The sequence below is a fragment of the Natator depressus genome, chromosome 9 (assembly GCF_965152275.1).
Source record: "Natator depressus isolate rNatDep1 chromosome 9, rNatDep2.hap1, whole genome shotgun sequence".
In the NCBI taxonomy this organism is placed as follows: domain Eukaryota; kingdom Metazoa; phylum Chordata; order Testudines; family Cheloniidae; genus Natator; species Natator depressus.
Genome location: NC_134242.1, coordinates 52,955,253 through 52,975,696, shown reverse-complemented (window position 1 = coordinate 52,975,696; position 20,444 = coordinate 52,955,253). Strand labels below are relative to the sequence as shown.

Genomic DNA, 20,444 nt, shown 5'->3' with positions numbered 1-20,444 from the left:
ACTTGCTCAGCCTGCGGCAGTGAAGGAGTTAATTATCTGAGTGGCTTCTCGAGTCTGCCCCCATTAGGTGCCAGAGTAGAGCTGGATGGAAAGCAGTTTTCCTGTCTGAGAGATTTTGAAAAAAATTCACATCCTAAATTGGGATGAAAAGTCAAAAATCTCAAAAATTGTCATGAACCAAATATCGGGGGTGGGGGGGGATTCCAGTTGGGTCAGTTGAAAGAAAATTATGAAATGTTTTGTTTCAATTTTGATTTTTTTAACTATAAATTAACTTAAATTTTGAAATGAAGAGCCGTTTCAAACCAAAAAATAGAACTTTTCATGTTGAAAACATCAAAACGGGACATTTTGACAATTTCAAACCTTCCCCCCTCCCCCAACTGTTCTTGAAATGGGGAATTTGTCCAGACCGGCCCTTTCCTGCAAACGGTTTCAATGAATCAGCATTTCTGACCCCCAAAAAATGCATTGTGGAAAAATTCCCAACCAGCTCTGCTACACAGCTCGGCGTGGTGCTGGTACCCCACAGCAGAGCTCCACTTTGAACAATTACCCCTGGGGCCCTCTGCTGGTGTCCCTGTTATCGTTAGAGAGCATGCTCTTAGAGAAGACAGGACAAGGATGGGGGTGGTGATGCCACTGTAAGGGGAGGGAGAGAAGGGGCAAGAAAGCGGAGAATGCCAAGGTGGGCCATAGCAAAGAGATGGGAGGAAAGAGGCTAACGAGACTGGTGCAAGGTGCAGTGAAACCTCGATTCCTACAGAGAGGATAGTGTCTTACACAAAAATACAACTAAGTGAATGCAGTGGTGATAAAAGACTGACAGCCTTGGTGAATGAAATAGGAACATAGGAAATGCAAGCAGTCCATTGACTCCAGTATCTTGTCCCCAATGCTAGTCAGCACCAGCTGCTTCAGATGGAAGGACTCCTGCAGTGGGCAGTTATGGGTTAACCTGCCCCAAGGCAAAACGTCTTCCTGAAGCGGAGCATTTTGAGCTTGGTTAAAGCCCTGAAGCAGGAGGGCTTATGTCACTTCCAAAACTCTTGTTTTCTGTATATCTCCAGATATTCTCATTATCCATATAAATGTCCAGTCCTTCTCTGAATCTTGACAAGTTTTTGGCCTCAGTGATAGATTGTAGCAATAAGTTCCACAGGCTAGTGATGCGTTGTATGAAACTCCTCCATTTATCCACAAACCAGAGACATCACGAGCCTCTCCACACTGCTCAGCCAACATGCCTCAACCTTGACCCAGCGGGCCCAGATCTAGAGAGGTTTAATATCCCTGCCCAGCTAGTGGGATGACATTGGCACCCAGGTGCCAAGTGTAATGGCTGTATTTGGAGTGTGGACTGAGATCACCAACTCGTAACATAGTTTGGTAATCAGATATTCATTCATTGTAAGTTTTAGTGGTAAAACAAGAGGAAACAGTGCAGTGTAGAGTACCTTCCATGTGGGGAAAGAAATCCAGTTATTATTGTACATTATTTGTATTACAAACACCTGGGAGCAGAGACAACCCAAGCCTGCCAATAGTGTGTGTGGTGGGGGGAGGTGGGAGGCAGAGTGAGGGCAGCCAGCTTCAACAGTGTTACTGAGCATGCTCAGTCTGTGTGGGCATGCTCAATACAAGCCAAAGAACAAATCTGGGGTGGGAAGGCATGTGATCCCACATGCCCTCCGCCACGTCGCCTCTGCCTGGGAGCTCTGAGCAAGGACCAGGGCTCCGTTGTGCTAGGCACCATAGCAACAAGTAACAGAGAAGACAGTTCCTGCCCCAGAGAGTTCCCAGTCTAGTGTGTGAAAGGATTCACCAGGTGGACAGAACAGACAGAATGGGGTGCAGGGAGGATGAGTTAACCAAATGGACAGAGAAGCAGACAAGAAGAAGTCTCAGCTTGCCACCTGCCTGCCCAAGGCCAGTTCTGGTTCTCTCTTCTGCCCAGGTTAATTTCAAGAAAATAAAGGAGTCTGTCCCTTATAGATTCACTTGCCAAGATTCACAAGCACATATCGGAATGGCCACCACGCTGTCCACCATCCCTTGTCTCCATTCCCCATAACTGCCCTGGAAGGAGACATGTATCACCACATAAAACACCACAAACCTGCTCTGAGCAAGATGATGTTCTGCCCCTACAATGCCTGGGTCTTACCTGCCTTTTGAACATGTACCGAGGGAAGAAGAAATAGGGAATGGAGGTGAGCAGCAGGCAGCCTGAAGAGATGAGCAGCCCCAGCCACCAGGCTCCAATCCAGCGTTGGTCGTGTGGTGTCAAATTTATGAGATCTGAAAACACAGGGAGGAGTGAAGTTACCCAGTGCCCTAACACAACTCCCGTTAGCACAACATGGCTCTGGCCCCCTAGGTGGCTACACTATGTATAGAGATATATGAGTTTGCAACCGCCTTTGACTCACCAGCGCCAGTCTTTTATCTCAGAACGTAGAGACTCACATGTGTTAGTCTCAGGGTCTCAGGTTCAATCCCTGTGCATGGTTGTCCTAACTAGTTCTTATTTTTACACATTCTTGACCCAAAATAAAAGCAAAGAGAAAAAATTTAATCCACTCCAAGCCACTTCTTAGGGGTTAGGGGAGCAAGAAGGTTTTCTGAAGCCTCCTGTAAAATAGACTAAGGGCCAGATCCCCAGCTGCGGTAAATAGGCATAGCTCTATTGAAGTCACAGAGACATTCTTCATTGAAGTCAATGCAGCTGCATAGACTTATATCAGCCACGGATCTGTCCCTAAATGTTTCCACACCACGGGGGTCACTGCTCATGGCCAGCTGATCCTACAGAGGGGCCTTTCCCCATACTCTCCCCCTTCCCTGCCAGGAGCTAGTTCTGAATGGCCAAGGCCCACGCTGGAACACATCATCTGAATGTAGGCAGCAGGACCGAAGGAGTTCTCAAAGCCAACACATGAAGTGAGCCATTGGAGTCCATTACTCACAGCCAAGCAAAGGCAGCATGCTGACTGGCCAGGAATCCCTCCCAGGGAGTGCGCTCAACAGCTCCGTACAGCCTCATCAATGCAGGCACAGCCAGGCTCAGGTCCAAGCAAGGCTGCGTGTCCATCTGGTCCAGGGCACAGCAAAGCTGGCAGAGGAGTTGGACATGGGCCTGAGGGTTCATGGTGCCCTGCCTGCCTTGTGTCATCAGCAAAGCAGCTGCTGTCATTTCTAGCAGAGAACCCCCTAGCACTATGAGTAGTGTCTATTCCTGATGACTGGTGGGGTCTCAAGGCCTGCAGTTAATCTCTAGGCCAAGGCCAGAGTCTGTGCGGGGCTTGCTGTGGGCCTGGGATCTACCTGATGATCCCGTGCCACTGAAGGAAACAGGAGCTCTGTCATTATTTGTAATGGATGCAGGATCAAGCACTAGCAGTGCAGAATGCAGGTTTAACCCTTCACTGACACTAAAAAGAGCCCATGATCTGATGGAGATGAGCCTAACCTAGGACTCCATGTCCAAACAGCCCTGCACTCTGGGACTGCCTGGAAAAGTTACATCAGCATCTAACTATGCAGGATTCAAAGTTCTTCCCAAGAAGCCACTCAGTGGTGAAGGAGTTAAAGAAGTCTCTATTCCATTATCCTTTGCCTTTGGGTAGATGGCATGTTTGGAATCCAGATGGATAGATGGATTATAGTGTCAAGAAGGTGACTGGAAATTTTAGTAGCCACTTTCCTGGAAAGAATCCCTGTCCCATTGTTCCCAGGTTTGGCAACTTTCTGCTCACTGAGCTTAAGGGAAGAGCCCGTCACCTCAGCTAGCGAAGAGAGAGCCTTAATGAGAGCGATTTCCGAAGGTATTAGCTTCACACCCTTCTCCAGGGACCAGAGGAGAGACAAGAGGGTCACTGCACTTCCAGCACAGACATCCTTAGGCTGGGCGGCATTACTCACCCGAAGTTGAAAGAGCACTGGGGTTGGCATGGAAAGCGCATCTCTGCATTGTTAGGCCTTTATGAGTGGAAAAGGAACAAACAGCAGGCTTAAGTGTATGCTTCTCAGGCCAGACTTCCTGACATCCAGGAATAAACCAGGATCCAGTGCAAGCAAAGCCCACACCCGGCCAGAACAATTGCCTGGCTTCCCTGACCAGAACCAATCCATTCCTGGGTGGGTGATGTCATCAAGGGGCGACCACAGAGAGGATGCTAAATCTGTCTGTCTCCACGGAGACCAAGCCTAGCTCTGCTGACACTTCCTGCCCTCGACTCATTTATTTTTCTTATCTGGCACCAGACGAAAATGTAACATGGCCCAGATCTTTCTGAGGAAACGCAGGAAAAGCCACACTAATGATGAAGATGACTTGAGAATTTGCTAACAATAGATCCTGCATGTACAGTAGACAAAGGACTCCCTACTGCTGGGAGCTAGACGAATTGGAGGGAGCTGGGTTCTCGTTCTACCTTTACTTTGCTGCATGTGGCATCTCTTCTCGATAGATGTCTGCCTGGCTGGCTGCAGCACTGTGGAAGCACGTGATTAAACCCCAAACTAACAATATTCCAGCCCACATCCCCACAACAATTGTCTTTTTGTTCTGGGTTTGTACAGCACCTAGCACAATGGAGTCCTGGTCCATGATGAGGGCTCCTCAGTACTACCGCAACACAAATAATTAATAATAATCATCTTTGTGTTCCAGTAGCATCTGGAGGCCCCAGCAGAGATTGGCACTCCATTGTGCTAAGCCCTGCACAAAGACAGTTCCAGCCCTGAAGAGCTTATGATCTAAATAGACAAGGTGGGAGAGAATGTGACTTGGGTAAGGCACACAGCAGATCACTGGTAGAACCAGGAGTAGAAGCCAGGTGCCCTGAAGTCCATCACATTACACTATCACCTAAGCATACTACCTACCCAGGTATACAGCAAGTAAGTGAGCCTAGCCTGGCCCATTCTATGCTGTTCTGGGAGTGGAGTGGACCTTTCAGAAGTGCATTTGCCCCTACCAGCTCAGCTGGCGTAGAGCACCACTCAAGCAGCACCCTTGCTCCGCCTGAGCCTCCACAGTGCGCTAGATTCTAGAAATCACTACAAATATTTTCCATTCAGCAAGTCAATAAACCACACAGAAAACCCACAGATGGGTTCTGGCTCAATATGCTCTTTGCCTGTCATCAAGTGTTATACTAATTTATCAGCTTTCCCCAGAGAGTAGACCTCGCTGGTGGCCATATGCAGGCCTTAGAATATATTCTGTGTGGCTCTTCCAGACCTGACCTTTCAACTGGAAAAGGGTTTCCTGATTCACCACAGCCAGGGCACATGTTCCAGCCAGCAGGCCTATCGAAGTGACCGTTGTCCTTCTGATGCAGAGAGGAGCCTTAGAAAGTCCAGTGCTACTTGTGGAATACTCACTCACGTCAGGTCTCCCAATGTCCACAAAAAGCCGCAGCACCACGGACCCCAGCAAGTATCCAAAAGACGGGCCAAACACAGCGATGGAAAACAGGATTGCTGAAAGCAAGAGTGGGAAAGCACCAGAGTGAGTAGCAGATTACTGAGTGAGTAATTGCTTTATTGCTGATTTGGCATTTATCTTCCCAAGCGAGGCAGGAAGGGTGTCACAACACATAGGAGAGATAAATCATTTCTTACCAACTGACAGATAATTAATGCCTCCTCTATTACTCAGCTGTTATATGCACTGTTTATTCAACAGACGCATTAGAGATGATAAAGGCAGCTGCCATTCAAAAGGATCCCATCCAAACTGTCAAAATCAAGGCTCCGCAGATGTATTTCAATGTTGCAATCAATGCTTATTGCTACCCTTTGTGCATCACCAGCTCCTTATCGCAGTGCTATAGAAATCTGCAGTGACGGGAGCAGTGATGAGCCATCCCTGTGACTGTGCGGTGCTGAGCACCCTCCCCTCCCATTGCAGCCTATAGGAGTGAAGGGCTCTCAGCACTTCGCAGGATCAGTAAGCCAAACAACATGTCAAGGTGGGCAACTAGTCAGGTGTCTGCAGGAACCAGGGCCCCAATCCTCAAAAGTATTTGGGCACCTAACTCTCATTGAAACCAATGGGAGTTAGGCACTTAAATACCTCAGAGGATCTGTACATAGGTACATTGTGGGTTTATGAGACTGAACACCATGTGCCTTTGGCTTCCATTCAGCAAAGCACTTAGCCCCATCCCTTTTCAACAAAGCACTTAAGCACCATCTTAACTTTAAGCACATACTCAAGTCCCATTGATGTCAAGGTGGCTTGAGCACATGGTTAAGTGCTTTGCTGAATTGGGGCTTCCATGCAGCGTAGCTGTGAAGGTATCTGACATAACCACACTGCTTCAAGTGTGCTACTCCTGTAAAGACAATAAGACAGAGTATTTATTCCTAAAACATAACACAAGCAGACTTCTTGAAGAGTAAGGATATTTGGAAAAAGAGTTGCTTTTATTTTATTAATCATTAGACTGTGGAACACAGAAAGTCACTGAGCCAAAGAACTTAGCACAGTTCAAAAATGGATTGGACATTTCTGTGGGTAACCAAGAATATCCAGAGTTATAATGTTAATGTTAACATAAATTCTGTAACGAATATTAAACCTCATGCTTCAGAGCTGAAGCCAATCCCAAACTATTAGAGGTCAGGATGAGACCTGTGGTGGGGTTGCGGGGGGCAGATTATACCTCATCCTCTACTGTTGCATTCTTACCCCTTCTTTGGAAGCAGTTGGGGCTTGTCACTGTCAGAGACTGGACTGGATGGGTCTGATGCATTCTGGCTAGTCTATGTTCCTATAATCATGGTATACATCTAAATGGTCAATTTACATTTGATTAAAATAAGAACAGTTTTGTCTCTGATGTGAAATACTCCAGACTGTGGGATCCAAAAAGGTACTAAGGGCACTCAGTCCTCTAGTGCTGGCTCCTCCTACGGAGTGAAGTGAAGACGAAGGTTGTTTTGTGCATGCAACTGAGGCCTAAATCTGTAACTACTAATTAGGCACATCCCCTTCTGGCCAGCTTTTCAGCAGAGCTCAGCACGTCAGGTGCATGTGGACAAGCTGGGCCCACTGATGGGTACTGAGCATGTGAAAACCTGCCTGTGAGTCTGAGCTCTTTTAAAAAATCTGTCCCTTGTAGTTCTCAGCAGGCAGCTGCCATTGAGAGCTCTCGAGGACCCAGCTGCTGCAGCCCCTGCTTCCTACAGGAAACTTTTCTAACCTTTTTGGCACAATGGAGATGGAGGAAATAAAATCAGAGTATTTAAAAAACCAAACCCAAGCCCTTTCCCTTAATTTTGCCCATCCCACCTTCTTTTCTACAGAAAGTTTAGAAAGCAGGGATTGCCTACAAGAACCTATGGGCAATGTTTTCCAGAGTGCCTACATCTACGCTTCATGCCCCCCGCTTCCGCAGCAGCGAGTGTCAGAGTCAGGGTCAACTGATTTGGGCTTGTGAGCTCTGGGGCTGCCCAGGCACCGAGATCCCTCTCCCCTCCAGGTTTCTGAGCCTGGTCTCCAGCCCACGCAGGGAGGTCTGCACTGCTATTCTCAACTCCATGGTGTGCGCCTCACAAGCTGATCAGTTGACCCAGACTCAGATATTCGGTGCTGTGTGGGTTTTTTGCAGTGTAGCTGTACCCTAAGTGACTTAGGCACTTCTGGTCCGACTTACACAGATATTTAGGTACCTAAAGAAGCAGATAGACACCTAGTGGGATTTTCAAACACTTAGGTGCCCAACTTCCATTGGACTCACACTCCAACTGAAATCAATAGGGTTTAGGTGCCTAACCTGCTGAGGCACTTTTGCAAACCCTACTCGGTGCCTACCTGGGTCTTTAGATGACTAAATAGCTTTGTGAATCCAGCCCTTAGGTGTCTAAGTGCCTATGTTATTTCTGAAAATATGACTTAAGCTTCTAAGTCACCTTGGAAAATGTTACCTCGAGACCCAGCTGAGCTCCTGGCTTCCATCTCTCAGTGCACTTGGCATGGGGGTGAACGTTCAAACTGCATAAATAAGGTGAGAGTTCTGAAGCCCCACCTTGTAAACCACAGCCCACATTTCCCTGGGAACAGAAGAGCATCTGAGGCTGAGAACTCTCCCTTTGCAATAGGTGGCTACCTGCTGGGTAGTAAAAGTGTCTGTTTCAAACCCAAGACTTTCTGAGTCTGCATTCTGTAATGTTTGTCTCCTTGAAGGCTGTAGTACCTCAGCTCGCAGAATAATAAATCAATATTAAATAAGAGTCGGGAGATGGTTTTCCTACCATTTTTCTCCCTTGGATGGGCATAACGATTTCTCAGAGAGCAAACAGAGTAACAAGCTCCGACTCGTGTGTTTGTGCTGGACACCCACGCAGCCTGAGCCACTGCCAGCTACTCTGATCCTTCCCTTTGTCATGCCCATACGACATAGATAGTCATCACAAATGTAAGGAGGGCAGCCAGCTAATAAGGGGAGAGGCAGTGTAGCATTGCAAAGGAGAATCTCATTTAAGGGCCATTAGGTGCTGTGCAGGGGCATGACCAATGGCAGGGCAAAACATCAGAGGTCCGTGCCCTGCACAGCTTCAGGTGGTAATTTTGCTTCGTCTAAACACTGTGGCTGACTTTTCCCTTGTTCAAGTCTGCCACTCTGATTATGGGTTTGCATTGTTTCGAGTCTGATTAGTTCCTTGGGGAAGGTGGTCTGAGATGTGCTTCATTATTCTTTTCCATGCTTGGCTTGTGGCTTCTTTATAAAGTACCATGTTTAATGGGTACCCACCTAAATCACTCAGCCACAGGGCTGGTGGAAAAGCAGAGAGCCCACAAATTTAGGCAGAGTCACTCGATGGTTTCTCAGACTTGTGGATAAAAATGTCTAGTACAGCTGAAAGTTGGAGAATAAATTTCTCCTTTATGGAAAATTTTGATTTTTTGGCAAAATATTGAAAACCAAAATATTTTGATTCAAAATCATGCCACGGTGCCTCGTCTGAATTGTAGTTTGGGTGCTTTATGCTCCCATTTTCGTCTATGGGCTGGTCTTGGTGGCCAGACTGCATCTCCTATAATGCACCATTTTCTCCCCTCTTGGTGAGGGGAGGTTATACCTTATAGGAGTCCCTGGCCATGGTACAACATGTCATGTAGTTCAGCCAGAGCACTCAGCCCATAGAGGAGGACGGGAGCATAAAGCACCTGACCTACAAGTTCCAGCAGGCACCATTTTAAATCAAAATATTTTGGTTTTCAGGCGCTTATGTGTTTGATGAAACGTGGCCATTTTCCACAGGAAGCAGACCGGTTTTTGAGGAATATCATTTAGTTGAAACCCCAATTTTCTACTGAAAAGCAGTTTTGAAGGAAAATTTTCAGCCAGCCCCAATGTCTGGGCCAAAGATCATCGTCAATAAGTATAAGTGCTAACTCCTGGCTCCCCATTTATCTCCCTGAGGAGCAGCCCATCCTTTCTCCAGTGGGGGAATGTCTCCTGGATGGCCTAGGTTCTGTTCACAGAAGGATTTCAACAAGGTGGTGACTGCCCTACCCGGCAGGGAGTCTGCCCCAATGCAGCGAGGAGCAGCAGCCCAGAGTCCAGGCCAGTGGGATCCTGCAGGAATGTATGGCTTCCCCTTGTTGAGGTTTAGTAATATGATTTTGGGGGGTTATTTTTAGGAATTTTTGCATTCTATGTATATGTCCAAAATTTGGGGGGGGGGGGGGTTGGGGATTTTCTCTGTTTGTACATTGCAATGAGAAGATTTTTGTGTACTTCCCAAAATTTGTGTCTAAATACGATCGACTTTAACTTTTATTACATGTATAAAAATGACTTACATTAATTTAAGCTTTGTATCCTTGTTACTGAACCCATGGTTTAGTGTTTAGTGGGTTTCACATCTCTCTTCCCAGCACTAGGCCTACATTTTTTACCACTCATATATTTACCATAATAAGCAACTAATATTTAATTATTCAAAATATAATAAAAATACATTTATCATTATCTAAAGAGATTTGTCCTTTGCCATCATAGCAATATCTCAATGTAGTCAAAGAGGACAATGTTTGTGAAATCAGGAACTGAAATTTACATTCAAACAATTTGGATTTTTAAATTTTTTAATACAATTTTTAAAATTGCATCCAGAGTTTGTAATGTGGTATTGTTTTAAACCCTGTGTGTGTGTACAATGCTATAGCGTGTCCAACAGAAATATGGGAATATGCTGTCACTCAGTGGCTGAGGCAGGTTTAAAGTACCCAGCATGAATTAATGTTAGATACGAGTTAGGGAGCAGGGACAAATTGCACTGGGACAGGGCGGAAGTCAACATGAAGTGAGTAGCCATTTCTGGTATTTTTCTGGTATGTAGCATTCACTTTATGGTTTGTTTTGGGGTGTTTTGTGGGTGTTTCTGAGGTAAAATCCTAGCAGCAGAAGCCCTACAGACATGGGACTTACCAATGTACAGTGGAGAATTGTTTGCCTCAGCAAAGTCATCCACATAGGAGATCCCAAAGGGCTGAATGGGAACAGTTCCAATCCCAGCTAACAGCTGGGCAACGACCATCAATGCCCACATGCTGCTTGCCTCTTTGCGGGGGTCTTGGGTGGTGCTGGGACAAACAAACATATCCTCCTTGCGACAGAGATAGGCCTTGGTGTGACTCTTGTTACCTGGAATGAGATGGTAGGAGTGTTATAAACCCGAGCACCCACTCACTGACCATTAGAACTTGCCACTATGCCCTCTTACCATCTGGCACCTCGTGTCATATTCTGCCCTCAGCACACCCCTGTCTTCTTGGGGTTGCGTAGGTGTTACTGAGGGCATAATTTGAAGTTTTATGAGAGGTGATGATGCATGAGAAGTGAAATCCCAGCTTGACATTCAGGCCCAGGCTGAGTTTACAGGGCTGTTTTTTGTATTAGTAAACTGAGCAGGTCACACACTCAGAGAGAATAAACTCTACCACACCACATGTACAGTCACCTCATGGAGTAGGACCGCACTGTATGGCTGGTGACAGAAGGTGCACTGCCCACTCAATGCACAGCTGAGGCTGAGCTAACTACCTAGACCCCTCTTTAAACCTGCTTACTGGTCACCCACGCTTGGGTGTTGGTGTTCAGCTAGAACTGGGAACGTCCTCGTTTTAATCAGCAGCTGTCATCACCTTAGCATTCCTTCAAGGCATGATGTTACCTTTAGTTTCAGAGGTCAGGGTAGAAAGGAAATTGAGCGGGAACTGTTCTGATTAGAGACGGAGGAAACAGAAGCTCTCCAGTAAGCCACTTCTGGTACAGGAGTAAAGATAACAGTGTTCACCCAGAAGAATTGCTCTAAGAAGTTCCAGTTTAGCTTTACAAGAGAGGATACTGAATTCCTCGCAGAGGCCAGAGTAAATCTGGTTTCAATCTATGGATCAAAGTGCTTGTTGGTTCCATTTAAAACAGGCCAAATAATAATGGTTATTTGGGGAGGGGAAAATCTGTATCCAGTGTAGAATAAAGGCATCATAGATGAAATATAATGACTTTAGGGCATTTATTCACTAGGTCTTTTCATTCTAGTTTCTTGTTCTCCCCAATTGTTTCAACATTCCCAGCAACTCTTTTTAGTTAAGAAAATGACTCTGTGGCTTTTCTGTAGTTGGAGCAAATTACAACAAAACAGAAACAAATGTTTGTCAGGTGATTATAGATTTTTGCTGGCGTAATAGGACTGTGCATCCCAATAACAGGCTACCACAAAAATCCTTATGCAAGTTCATTAAAAGCAGTTCTTGCATGTGAGTGGTTTGTGCTTTCAGCATGAAGGAGCCTCCTTAACCATTGGAGATTTTTGCTTTAAAGAAAAGCAGAAGCAATACAACCATATTAAGGATTAATCTCATGCCAAATATTGTTTTGTAAAATCAAGTTGGTTGCAACTTAATGAGCACAGAAATACACGCCAGACCTATAACATTACTATTTCTCTTCTGTTCAGCATTCTGCACTCCTATTACTTAGAGAAAGCCACCAGACAGATTTTATTTAAAGCTAACTTAACATGTGCACAAGGAAAAAAACCTTGGTATACCCAGCGGCCTCACAATTTAAGAAAAGGTAACTTGTGTGAGATACCCCTAGGATTAAAACTATTTCATCTGCTTTGGCATTGGAGCTTGAGAACAGTCAGGGCATGGGTACCAGGAAGGGCAACTAAGACTGAGCTGAGAAGAAGAGGCCGATCTGGCTGGAAAAATTAGGACATGGCTATCATGGCCCATGGAGGGGCTAAATCCATGGGCACTGCTTTGACAATGTCCCCTTATACCCAGAGCCCCCAGCTGAGGTGAATGAGGTAAAGTCAGCTGGAGTCTTTCCATTCACTTCAGTGCTCTCCTAGCCATTCCTCTTCCCAATTCCCTCCCCAGGGCAATTGTTGTAGCTGCTAAGGCTGCTTTCAAACAACCCAATCAGGAGTCAGCTAGCAACATCTTGTGGATACCTCTGGGTTTTGGGTTGGTTGGTTTTGCCAACCCTCTATCCTGATAGAGATTTGTTCTTACATTTAAAGGGTGGGGTTTTCAAAAGGACCAAAGGGTCAGGTTTTTAAAGGTATTTAGATGCTAAAGAGGCATATAGATGTCTAATGGGGTATTCAAAAGTACCTGGTCGTTGGCAGGCGAGATGAAACCTGAGGCCTCTGGAGCTTAGTGCATGAGCCTCTACTGCCTGAGCTAAAAGCCAACTGCCTGTTAGCTGAAGCTGTAGAGCAAACTTATTAAATCTCTCTCTAAGTGGTCTCAGTGCCACTAGATGGGACAGAACACCACACCCAGGCGGTGTGTGGGTTACATACTTACCCTAGCTGAGGAAGCGCATCAGAGATTTCCCAGTTGAAATCCTGGACAAGCCCCCACTTGTAACACTGACAGACCCTGGTTGTCGGCAGGCGGGATAGAACCTGGGGCCTCTGGAGCTTCGGGCATGAGCCTCTACCACCTGAGCTAAAAGCCAACTGGCTGTTACTTAAGGCTGTAGAGCAAACTCGTTAATATCTCTCTCTAAGTCTCGGTGCCGCTACATGGGACAGAAACCACACGCAGGAGGTGTGTGGGTTACACCTACTCCAATGGGAATTAAGTGCCTAGAGCCTTCAAAAAACTCACTAGGCATCTACTTGCCTTTACAATTCTGTCCCTAAGTGATTTAGGAATTTTTCAGAATGCCACCCAAAGCTCTGTGGGGCAGGAACTATAAATTCTTGTGTGTTTGTACAGCACCTAGCAAAACAGGGGCCTGATCCTGATTGGGGTATCTGGACCCTATACATTCTAATCATAACAGTAATAATATCTTAACCCACAGAGACCCCAGCACTCCTGACAAGCATTCTGAGCCTTCCAACTAAGTCTGCGGCAATGCAATCTATAAATGCACATAGCCAGCTCTCAGGGGATTGCCTCTGGAAACCATATTACCACGGGAGCAGGCAGGAGTCTGGCACCAATAGAAGGTTGCCTAGTGCAGCATGGCAAAAGAATCTGTCCACTCTTCTCACTCCCTGAAAACTTATCTCAGAGCTAGTTGATTATTCAGTGCCCTCTAGTTCTGGGTAACTAAAATAACAAATAGTGGCCAACTGAGCTCCCCAGAATACTTCATGGTGCTGCTATGGGAGTTCGCAGGCCTAGGTCTGTAGAGAGGGATGTAACTGTGCCACCTTTTCATATCACCACGTAACAGCACAATGTGCATGACTGGGCTTGTGCAGCACCACGTCTAAACACAGAATCACAAGGCCTTCTCCATCACTGGGCCCACACCAGTTTGCAGTGCAACAGCATTTGTCACGTCGGCGGGGAGCACGGTAAGGCTCATGCTATACCACAACCCCAAGTGCAACAGACACAATTTATGCACCAGCACAGCTTCATGAAACACCTGGAACAACACAGCCCAGGTGCACAAGACACGTTCGATGTGGACACACCTGTCCATGAATGCCACAGCCAGAAGCCACAAGGCTGTGTTTTGGTTCAGGCATTTTGACATATGAGGCTCTAATAAGAAAAGAATCAGAGCAGATGACACCTGTTCCCTGATTCATTTCATTGGTCAATAAAGAACAATTCCTGTTGTAAATCCAATCATTGTTCACAAACTGTCTAGCTGTGGGACCAAGGCTTCTTGGTAAGATCACTGGAACACGTGGCATTTGTCTGACATCCTACCCATGGGCTTGTCTGTTAATCAGCCAACTTTTCAAACAAAAATGTTTGGGCATGGATGGAAGCGAGGCAGCTAGTGATATGGGTAAGAACCTGTTTTTCGTACTTGACAGAGGATGAACTCTGGAAAACGTGTAGTTCAGTGATGGAGAGTTGTTTTTTAATTATGTTTAATAGAACCTGGGCTTCAGAAGAGCACTGGTCATGGCAACTTGTCCAGAGCAAGGAAGCACTGACCTGGAATAACAAAGCGAGGGGGCTTTGCCTTTAGGTTTCCCTGTCCCCCAGGGGTGAAAGTAACTGAGGACACTTACCGGTACGGGGCGGGGGGTCTCCAGCCCCCAGAAGGGGCGGGGTCTTGAGTGGAAGGGCGGGCCTGGGGGGGGTCAGCATCCTCCAGCCAGCCCTTCCATGCTGTGTGGCCCAGGGCTCCCATTGATTTAAAGGGCCCGGGGCCCCGGATGCCACTGCTGCGGTAGTGGCAGCGGCAGCCAGAGCCCCGGGCTCTTTTAAATCGCCGGCCCCAGGACAGCTGCTTCCTCTGTCGTCCCCCCCAGGCCTGTCGGCGGCCGGGGAGGGGGGGGGAAGGGGCAGGGACATTAAAGCGCTACAGGGTCCTTTGCTGCGGCAGCGTTTTAATGTCCCTGCCCCTTTTGCCTCCCCGGTTACTGGCAGGTCAACCAACGGGGGGAAGGGGCAGCGCTTTAAGGACAGTCCTTTGCCGCGGCAGCCCTTTAATGTTGCTGTGCTCTCCCCCATCCCTACCCCATCGGCGGCCCTGCTGGTAGGGTCCGTACCGGCAGGGCCGCCGACAGGGAAGGCAAAAGGGGCAGGGAGTGCTTTAATGTGGGCTGGGTACGGGCCAGTGCGGGTTCTTACCAGTATGCCGTACCGGCCCGTACCGGCTCACTTTCACCCCTGCTGTCCCCACACCCTTTCAGCAGAGTTAGAATCAGCCAGATACCCATTATTGTTATTTGTATTCCAGTAGTGCCCAAAGGTCCTCACTGAGATTGAGGTCCATCACACAAGGTGCTGTACAAAGTCAGAGACAGTCCCTGCCTAGGGTTGCCAGTTTTGGTTGGATGTATTCCTGGAGGTTTCATCACATGACATAATCTTTAATTAAAGCTTAATCTTTAATTCCTGGAGACTCCAGGCCAATCCTAGAGGGCTGGCAATCCTATCCCTGCCTCAAATTATTGCAGGAGCGACACGCCCTTTTGGAGGGAGACTTTAGTGAGTCTGAATCCGTCTCCTTTTTTACAGAGAAGAACAACTAAGTCTAAGGGCTGGGTTTTCAGAATTTCACAATCTTCTTGTGGAAATCTGGCTCCAACTGAGCGTGCTCACTTAAAAGGCTGGCCCTGGAAGGAGGAAGTTACAGATTCCTGATGGGTGCTGCCTCCATCTCTAGCCAGCCTGAAGTGGTACCACCACCAGCAACGTCTTGTCAGGCAGCAAACTGAGACGTTTGCTGGCACATGTAAACCTAGGATTGCTGCTGATATGCCTGAAAATGGGCATGTGCTTGCAGAAATGGGAAGCCAAGTGGATTGCATTCAAATTAGAGTTCTGGATGCCTCCCCCGCATTGTTCCAAGATAGTCACCCCAGGAAGGGGCTGAGCACAAAGCACCATCATGCTTCCATCTCTTCCTGCTTATCAAGAGAATTGCTCTGGCGGCAGGGCACAGGAAGGCTGACACATAACAAGCAGAGATCAGAGTAACAGCCGTGTTAGTCTGTATTCGCAAAAAGAAAAGGAGTACTTGTGGCATCTTAGAGACTAACCAATTTATTTGAGCATAAGCTTTCATGAGCTACAGCTCACTTCATCGGATGCACCCGATGAAGTGAGCTGTAGCTCACGAAAGCTTATGCTCAAATAAATTGGTTAGTCTCTAAGGTGCCACAAGTACTCCTTTTCTTTTAACAAGCAGAGAGACATGCACGCATGTCCATTAACTTCTCTGGGCAGGAAACATGTATCCACCATGTAAGATCCCCCATCCTGCAGGGATCCTTTGGCCCTAATCCATCTTGGCATTCACTTAAATAATAAGACATGATAGGCAAGTTATTTCACAGAGATTGCAGCATGCCTCATGGGTGTCAGAAGATGCGAGGGCAGAGGGCCAAGTGGGGTTAAGCCCTCCAAGAAGTGCAGCGATTGCCCTGAAATGCACTGCCTGAGATGCCTCAGTGTTACTATGCAACTGAATGAATATGTACGTGGAAGTCAAAGCTGTGCATTGGCATGGCTGTGACGAGCTGAGATCCACAGTCCTAAAGCCACAATGTCATTTACGAAGGCTTCTCCTCACTGGAAATGTCTTCACGCCCCCTTGCAGGACAACTGCATTTGTCTTATTGCAGTTATCAGCTCCGGGGGCAGGAATGTTAGCGAAGCAAAGTTCCAGGTATATGTACAGGGGTCACTAAATGATGCTGTGTATTTATATTACAGCAGTGCCTAGAGGCCCAAACTGAGATCAGGGCTCCATTGTACTAGGCACTGTACACAGACATAATCCCTGCACCAAACAACTTGCAACCTCAGTAGACAAGGGAAACAGAAGTGAAGCGACTTGTCCCAGGAATCAAACCCAGTTCTCCTGACTCCCACCTCCCCGGCCCACACGGCCACTCTCTAAACAAACATCTGGCAGTAGATCATTTGTTTTCAATAGGTCAGTTAGTCTGTTCCACTGATCCCTGAAAGAAAACAGTAACTAACAACAGTGCTGCTGACTCTAGCAAATGAATCACGCGTCCCATGGTTGCGGAGCCTGCAATGGCAGCTCTTGTGATGACGCATAAAGTTCCTCTGTTCCCACCATTTTCAGGGCTGGTTTGGAAACATGGGCTGCACTCTGAGTGAAAGCTTGTGGGGCGCAGAACAGGGCCCCAGCCTTGCCACATCAGGCCCTATGGGAGTAGAATGGAACAGAGGGTTGTGGTGTTGGGGAAGAGCTACTGCAAGAGCTGGGGGCAAAGAGAAAAGGAAGCGGGGGTGGGAGGGGGAGTCTGGGTAGCAGTTTCTGGATCCCAGAGACAGGGGTGGTTCTGGGGCAGCAGAGAGGAAGGATAAATACAATAAAAATGAAGTATTTTTAGCTATTTCTGCAATTAATTATAATTGGATCCATTTTTGTAAATAAAACTATCATTATTACTGGACAATTTATCTAGCTGATCACAATTATACAAAGCAGGCAGAAGGATTTAAAAGAAATGTATGAAATGCATTGAATATGAGGAGTAATTCAAAAGAAATAATGTTTGAGGATTATAAATGTAGTCACTGCACTCAAAATGGGTTGTGTAGTTATGTCAAACTGGCTCAAACCCATAAATCTCTCTGGTCTTAAATCTTGTCCAGCTAAGCATCAGTCTTGAAGTCAGTCCACATTGTCCATCCCTCTTAGGGTTTGTACACCGGCCCATCATAATTGAGGTGTGAGGGGAAATACAGCTCATGTTTTCTAAAATAAGGGCATGGTTCTTTGTGTCTGACTTATGAATGAGCAGGTGACTGTACCAGAGAATGGGAAGGAAATCTGGGGGGAAGGGTCAGCGAGGAATGGGGGGGAGTGGGGGGGGACTAGGAGGGCGGAGCTTGATACAGTCATAGGAAATTAATGACATTTCGCCTGTCTTAAAGGTTCAGTGGAGTCTCTACCCAGCAGTCAGGGAGACGGATGCATGTGTGTGTGCAGTAAAGGTTGTCTTTTCAACCCAAAATGACCAAACGCACACTGGCAGAGGAGCAGAGGAGGGGAGTTAAACGACAGAGTAAAAGCCATGATTTGGTGGGTTTTTCAAATCTCAGGATTTCTGCTCTCTTGCAGCTGGCAATACTGCAATAAGTTCAGTTCTTTTACACGTTCTGCACCCCCAGTGCATTCCTGGCAAGGAGAAGGAGAGGGTGAGCATCCTGACTGGGAGGCTCATGCTGCCCCCAGCGGATGTGGTGGGGAGTTACAACCCCCAGGAGGATATCAAGTCACTTACCCGTGTTCATTTGGGCAAACTCGTACCGGTCAGAGAGGAAGTGTGGAAGGGTCACCAGGAAAGCCCCCAGGGCTAGCAGCAGGCCCCCCAAGCCGATAAGCCGGGGGCGGTGAACTCGATTGCCAAAGTAGCTGACGAAGATGATGAGGACAACATTGCCAATCTGGGGTGGGGAGAGCAAAGTGGAGAGAATGTCATGGAGGGCAGGAAGAAGACGCATGTCTGAGGGTCTATTCTCCACTGGGGCCTCTGGATGCTACAATCACCAAAATGAAAAGCACAACAGGGCACCATGCACTGAGAGAAAGGGGTGGAGGTCACTACAAAGGCATCATTAGCCACCCTGTCCTGAGACAGCACCTCACAGCATCCCCTCTGACAGGACAGACTTAGGGCATGTCTACACTACGAAGTTAAGTCGACTTAATTTAAGTTGATGTCCACCCACCAGAGTAATTAAGTCAGTAAAGCATGTCCACACAACACTCACTGTAACGGTGGAGTGCGTCCTCACAAGCAGCTCTTGCTTCAATGCAGAGAGCAGTGCACCATGGATAGCTATCCCACAGTGCAACTAGCAGCAGGTGGGGTTGGGATGGACTTGCAATGCCTCATGGGACCAAGACATTGTTGCAGGGGGGAGCAGAAACATGACTTCAATCTCCCATGATGCAGCTTCCTCCCTTCCTACCCTGATATCAATGGCAAACCCATGTTTTTTCATGCCTTTTTTCAAAATCCAGGCTTAGCCGCACGTAGCCCGAGAAGCATGAACCCTTCTCAGCTGTGCACTGTTGTTGTGAGCATTACAAACACCTCACATCTTATCCTGCAGTATTTCCAGAGCTGAGATAGGAGCTGTCATAAATATAAAGGGAAGGGTAACCACCTTTCTGTATACAGAACTATAAAATCCCTCCTGGCCAGAGGCAAAACCCTTTCACTTGTAAAGGGTTAAGAAGCTAAGGTAACCTCGCTGGCACCTGACCAAAATGACCAATGAGGAGACAAGATACTTTCAAAGCTGGAGGGGAGGGGGGGAACAAAGGGTCTGTCTGTATGTGTGATGCTTTTGCCGGGACCAGGTCAGGAATGCTCTTCAGAACTTCTGTTAAGTTAGTAAGTAATCTAGCTAGAAATGTGTTAGATTTTCTTTTGTTTAAATGGCTGGTAAATAAGATGTGCTGATTGGAATGTATATTCCTGTTTTTGTGTCTTTTTGTAACTTAAGGTTTTGCCTAGAGGGATTCTCTATGTTTTGAATCTGATTACCCTGTAAGGTATTTACCATCCTGATTTTACAGAGATGATTCTTTTACTTTTTCTTTAATTCAAATTCTTCTTTTAAGAACCTGATTGCTTTTTCATTGTTCTTAAGATCCAAGGGTTTGGGTCTTGTGTTCACCTATGCAAATTGGTGAGGATTTTTATCAAGCCTTCTGCAGGAAAGGGGGTGTAGGGCTTGGGGGGATATTTTCGGGGGAAGACGTCTCGGAGTGGGCTCTTTCCCTGTTCTTTGTTTAACACGCTTGGTGGTGGCAGCATAGGGTTCAAGGACAAGGCAAAGTTTGTACCTTGAGGAAGTTTTTAACCTAAGCTGGTAAGAATAAGCTTAGGGGGTCTTTCATGCAGGTCCCCACATCTGCACCCTAGAGTTCAGAGTGGGGAAGGAACCTTGACAGGAGCTGCCACATGGAACATTGTGATGTCTTTCAAGCAGCCCTGCTGTAAGCCATAGAATGAAACAATTCCCGGTTGCTGCTGGCAGTCATGCAGCAGTTGAACATGGTGGAGCACCATTTCTGGTCCGGGGAAACAAGCACTGACTTATAGAATCATAGAATATCAGGGTTGGAAGGGACCTCAGGAGGTCATCTAGTTCAACCCCCTGCTCAAAGCAGGACCAATCCCCAACTAAATCATCCCAGCCAGGGCTTTGTCAAGCCTGACCTTAAAAACTTCTAAGGAAGGAGATTCCACCACTTCCCTCGGTAACACATTCCAGTGCTTCACCACCCTCCTAGTGAAAAAGTTTTTCCTAATATTCAAACTAAACTTCCCCCACTGCAACTTGAGACCATCCGCTACCACTGAAAACAGTCTAGATCCATCCTCTTTGGAACCCCCTTTCAGGTAGTTGAAAGCAGCTATCAAATCCCCCCTCATTCTTCTCTTCCGCAGACTGGTGGGATCACATTATTACGCAGCTATGGAAT

At 46.9% G+C, this 20,444-nt stretch overlaps 1 protein-coding gene across 1 annotated transcript in view; it reads right to left on the bottom strand.

The window, feature by feature from the left end:
* The window catches only part of SLCO2A1 (solute carrier organic anion transporter family member 2A1), an 87,409-nt gene that overhangs the window by 27,697 nt on the left and 39,268 nt on the right, over positions 1 to 20,444 (bottom strand). Inside the window, exons 3-6 of the mRNA XM_074964178.1 lie at positions 18,229 to 18,391; positions 10,452 to 10,667; positions 5,392 to 5,490; positions 2,168 to 2,301 (exon numbers count right to left, since the gene is read on the bottom strand). Coding sequence (XP_074820279.1) covers positions 2,168 to 2,301; positions 5,392 to 5,490; positions 10,452 to 10,667; positions 18,229 to 18,391 — 612 coding nt within the window. The remainder of the gene's footprint in view (positions 1 to 2,167; positions 2,302 to 5,391; positions 5,491 to 10,451; positions 10,668 to 18,228; positions 18,392 to 20,444) is intronic.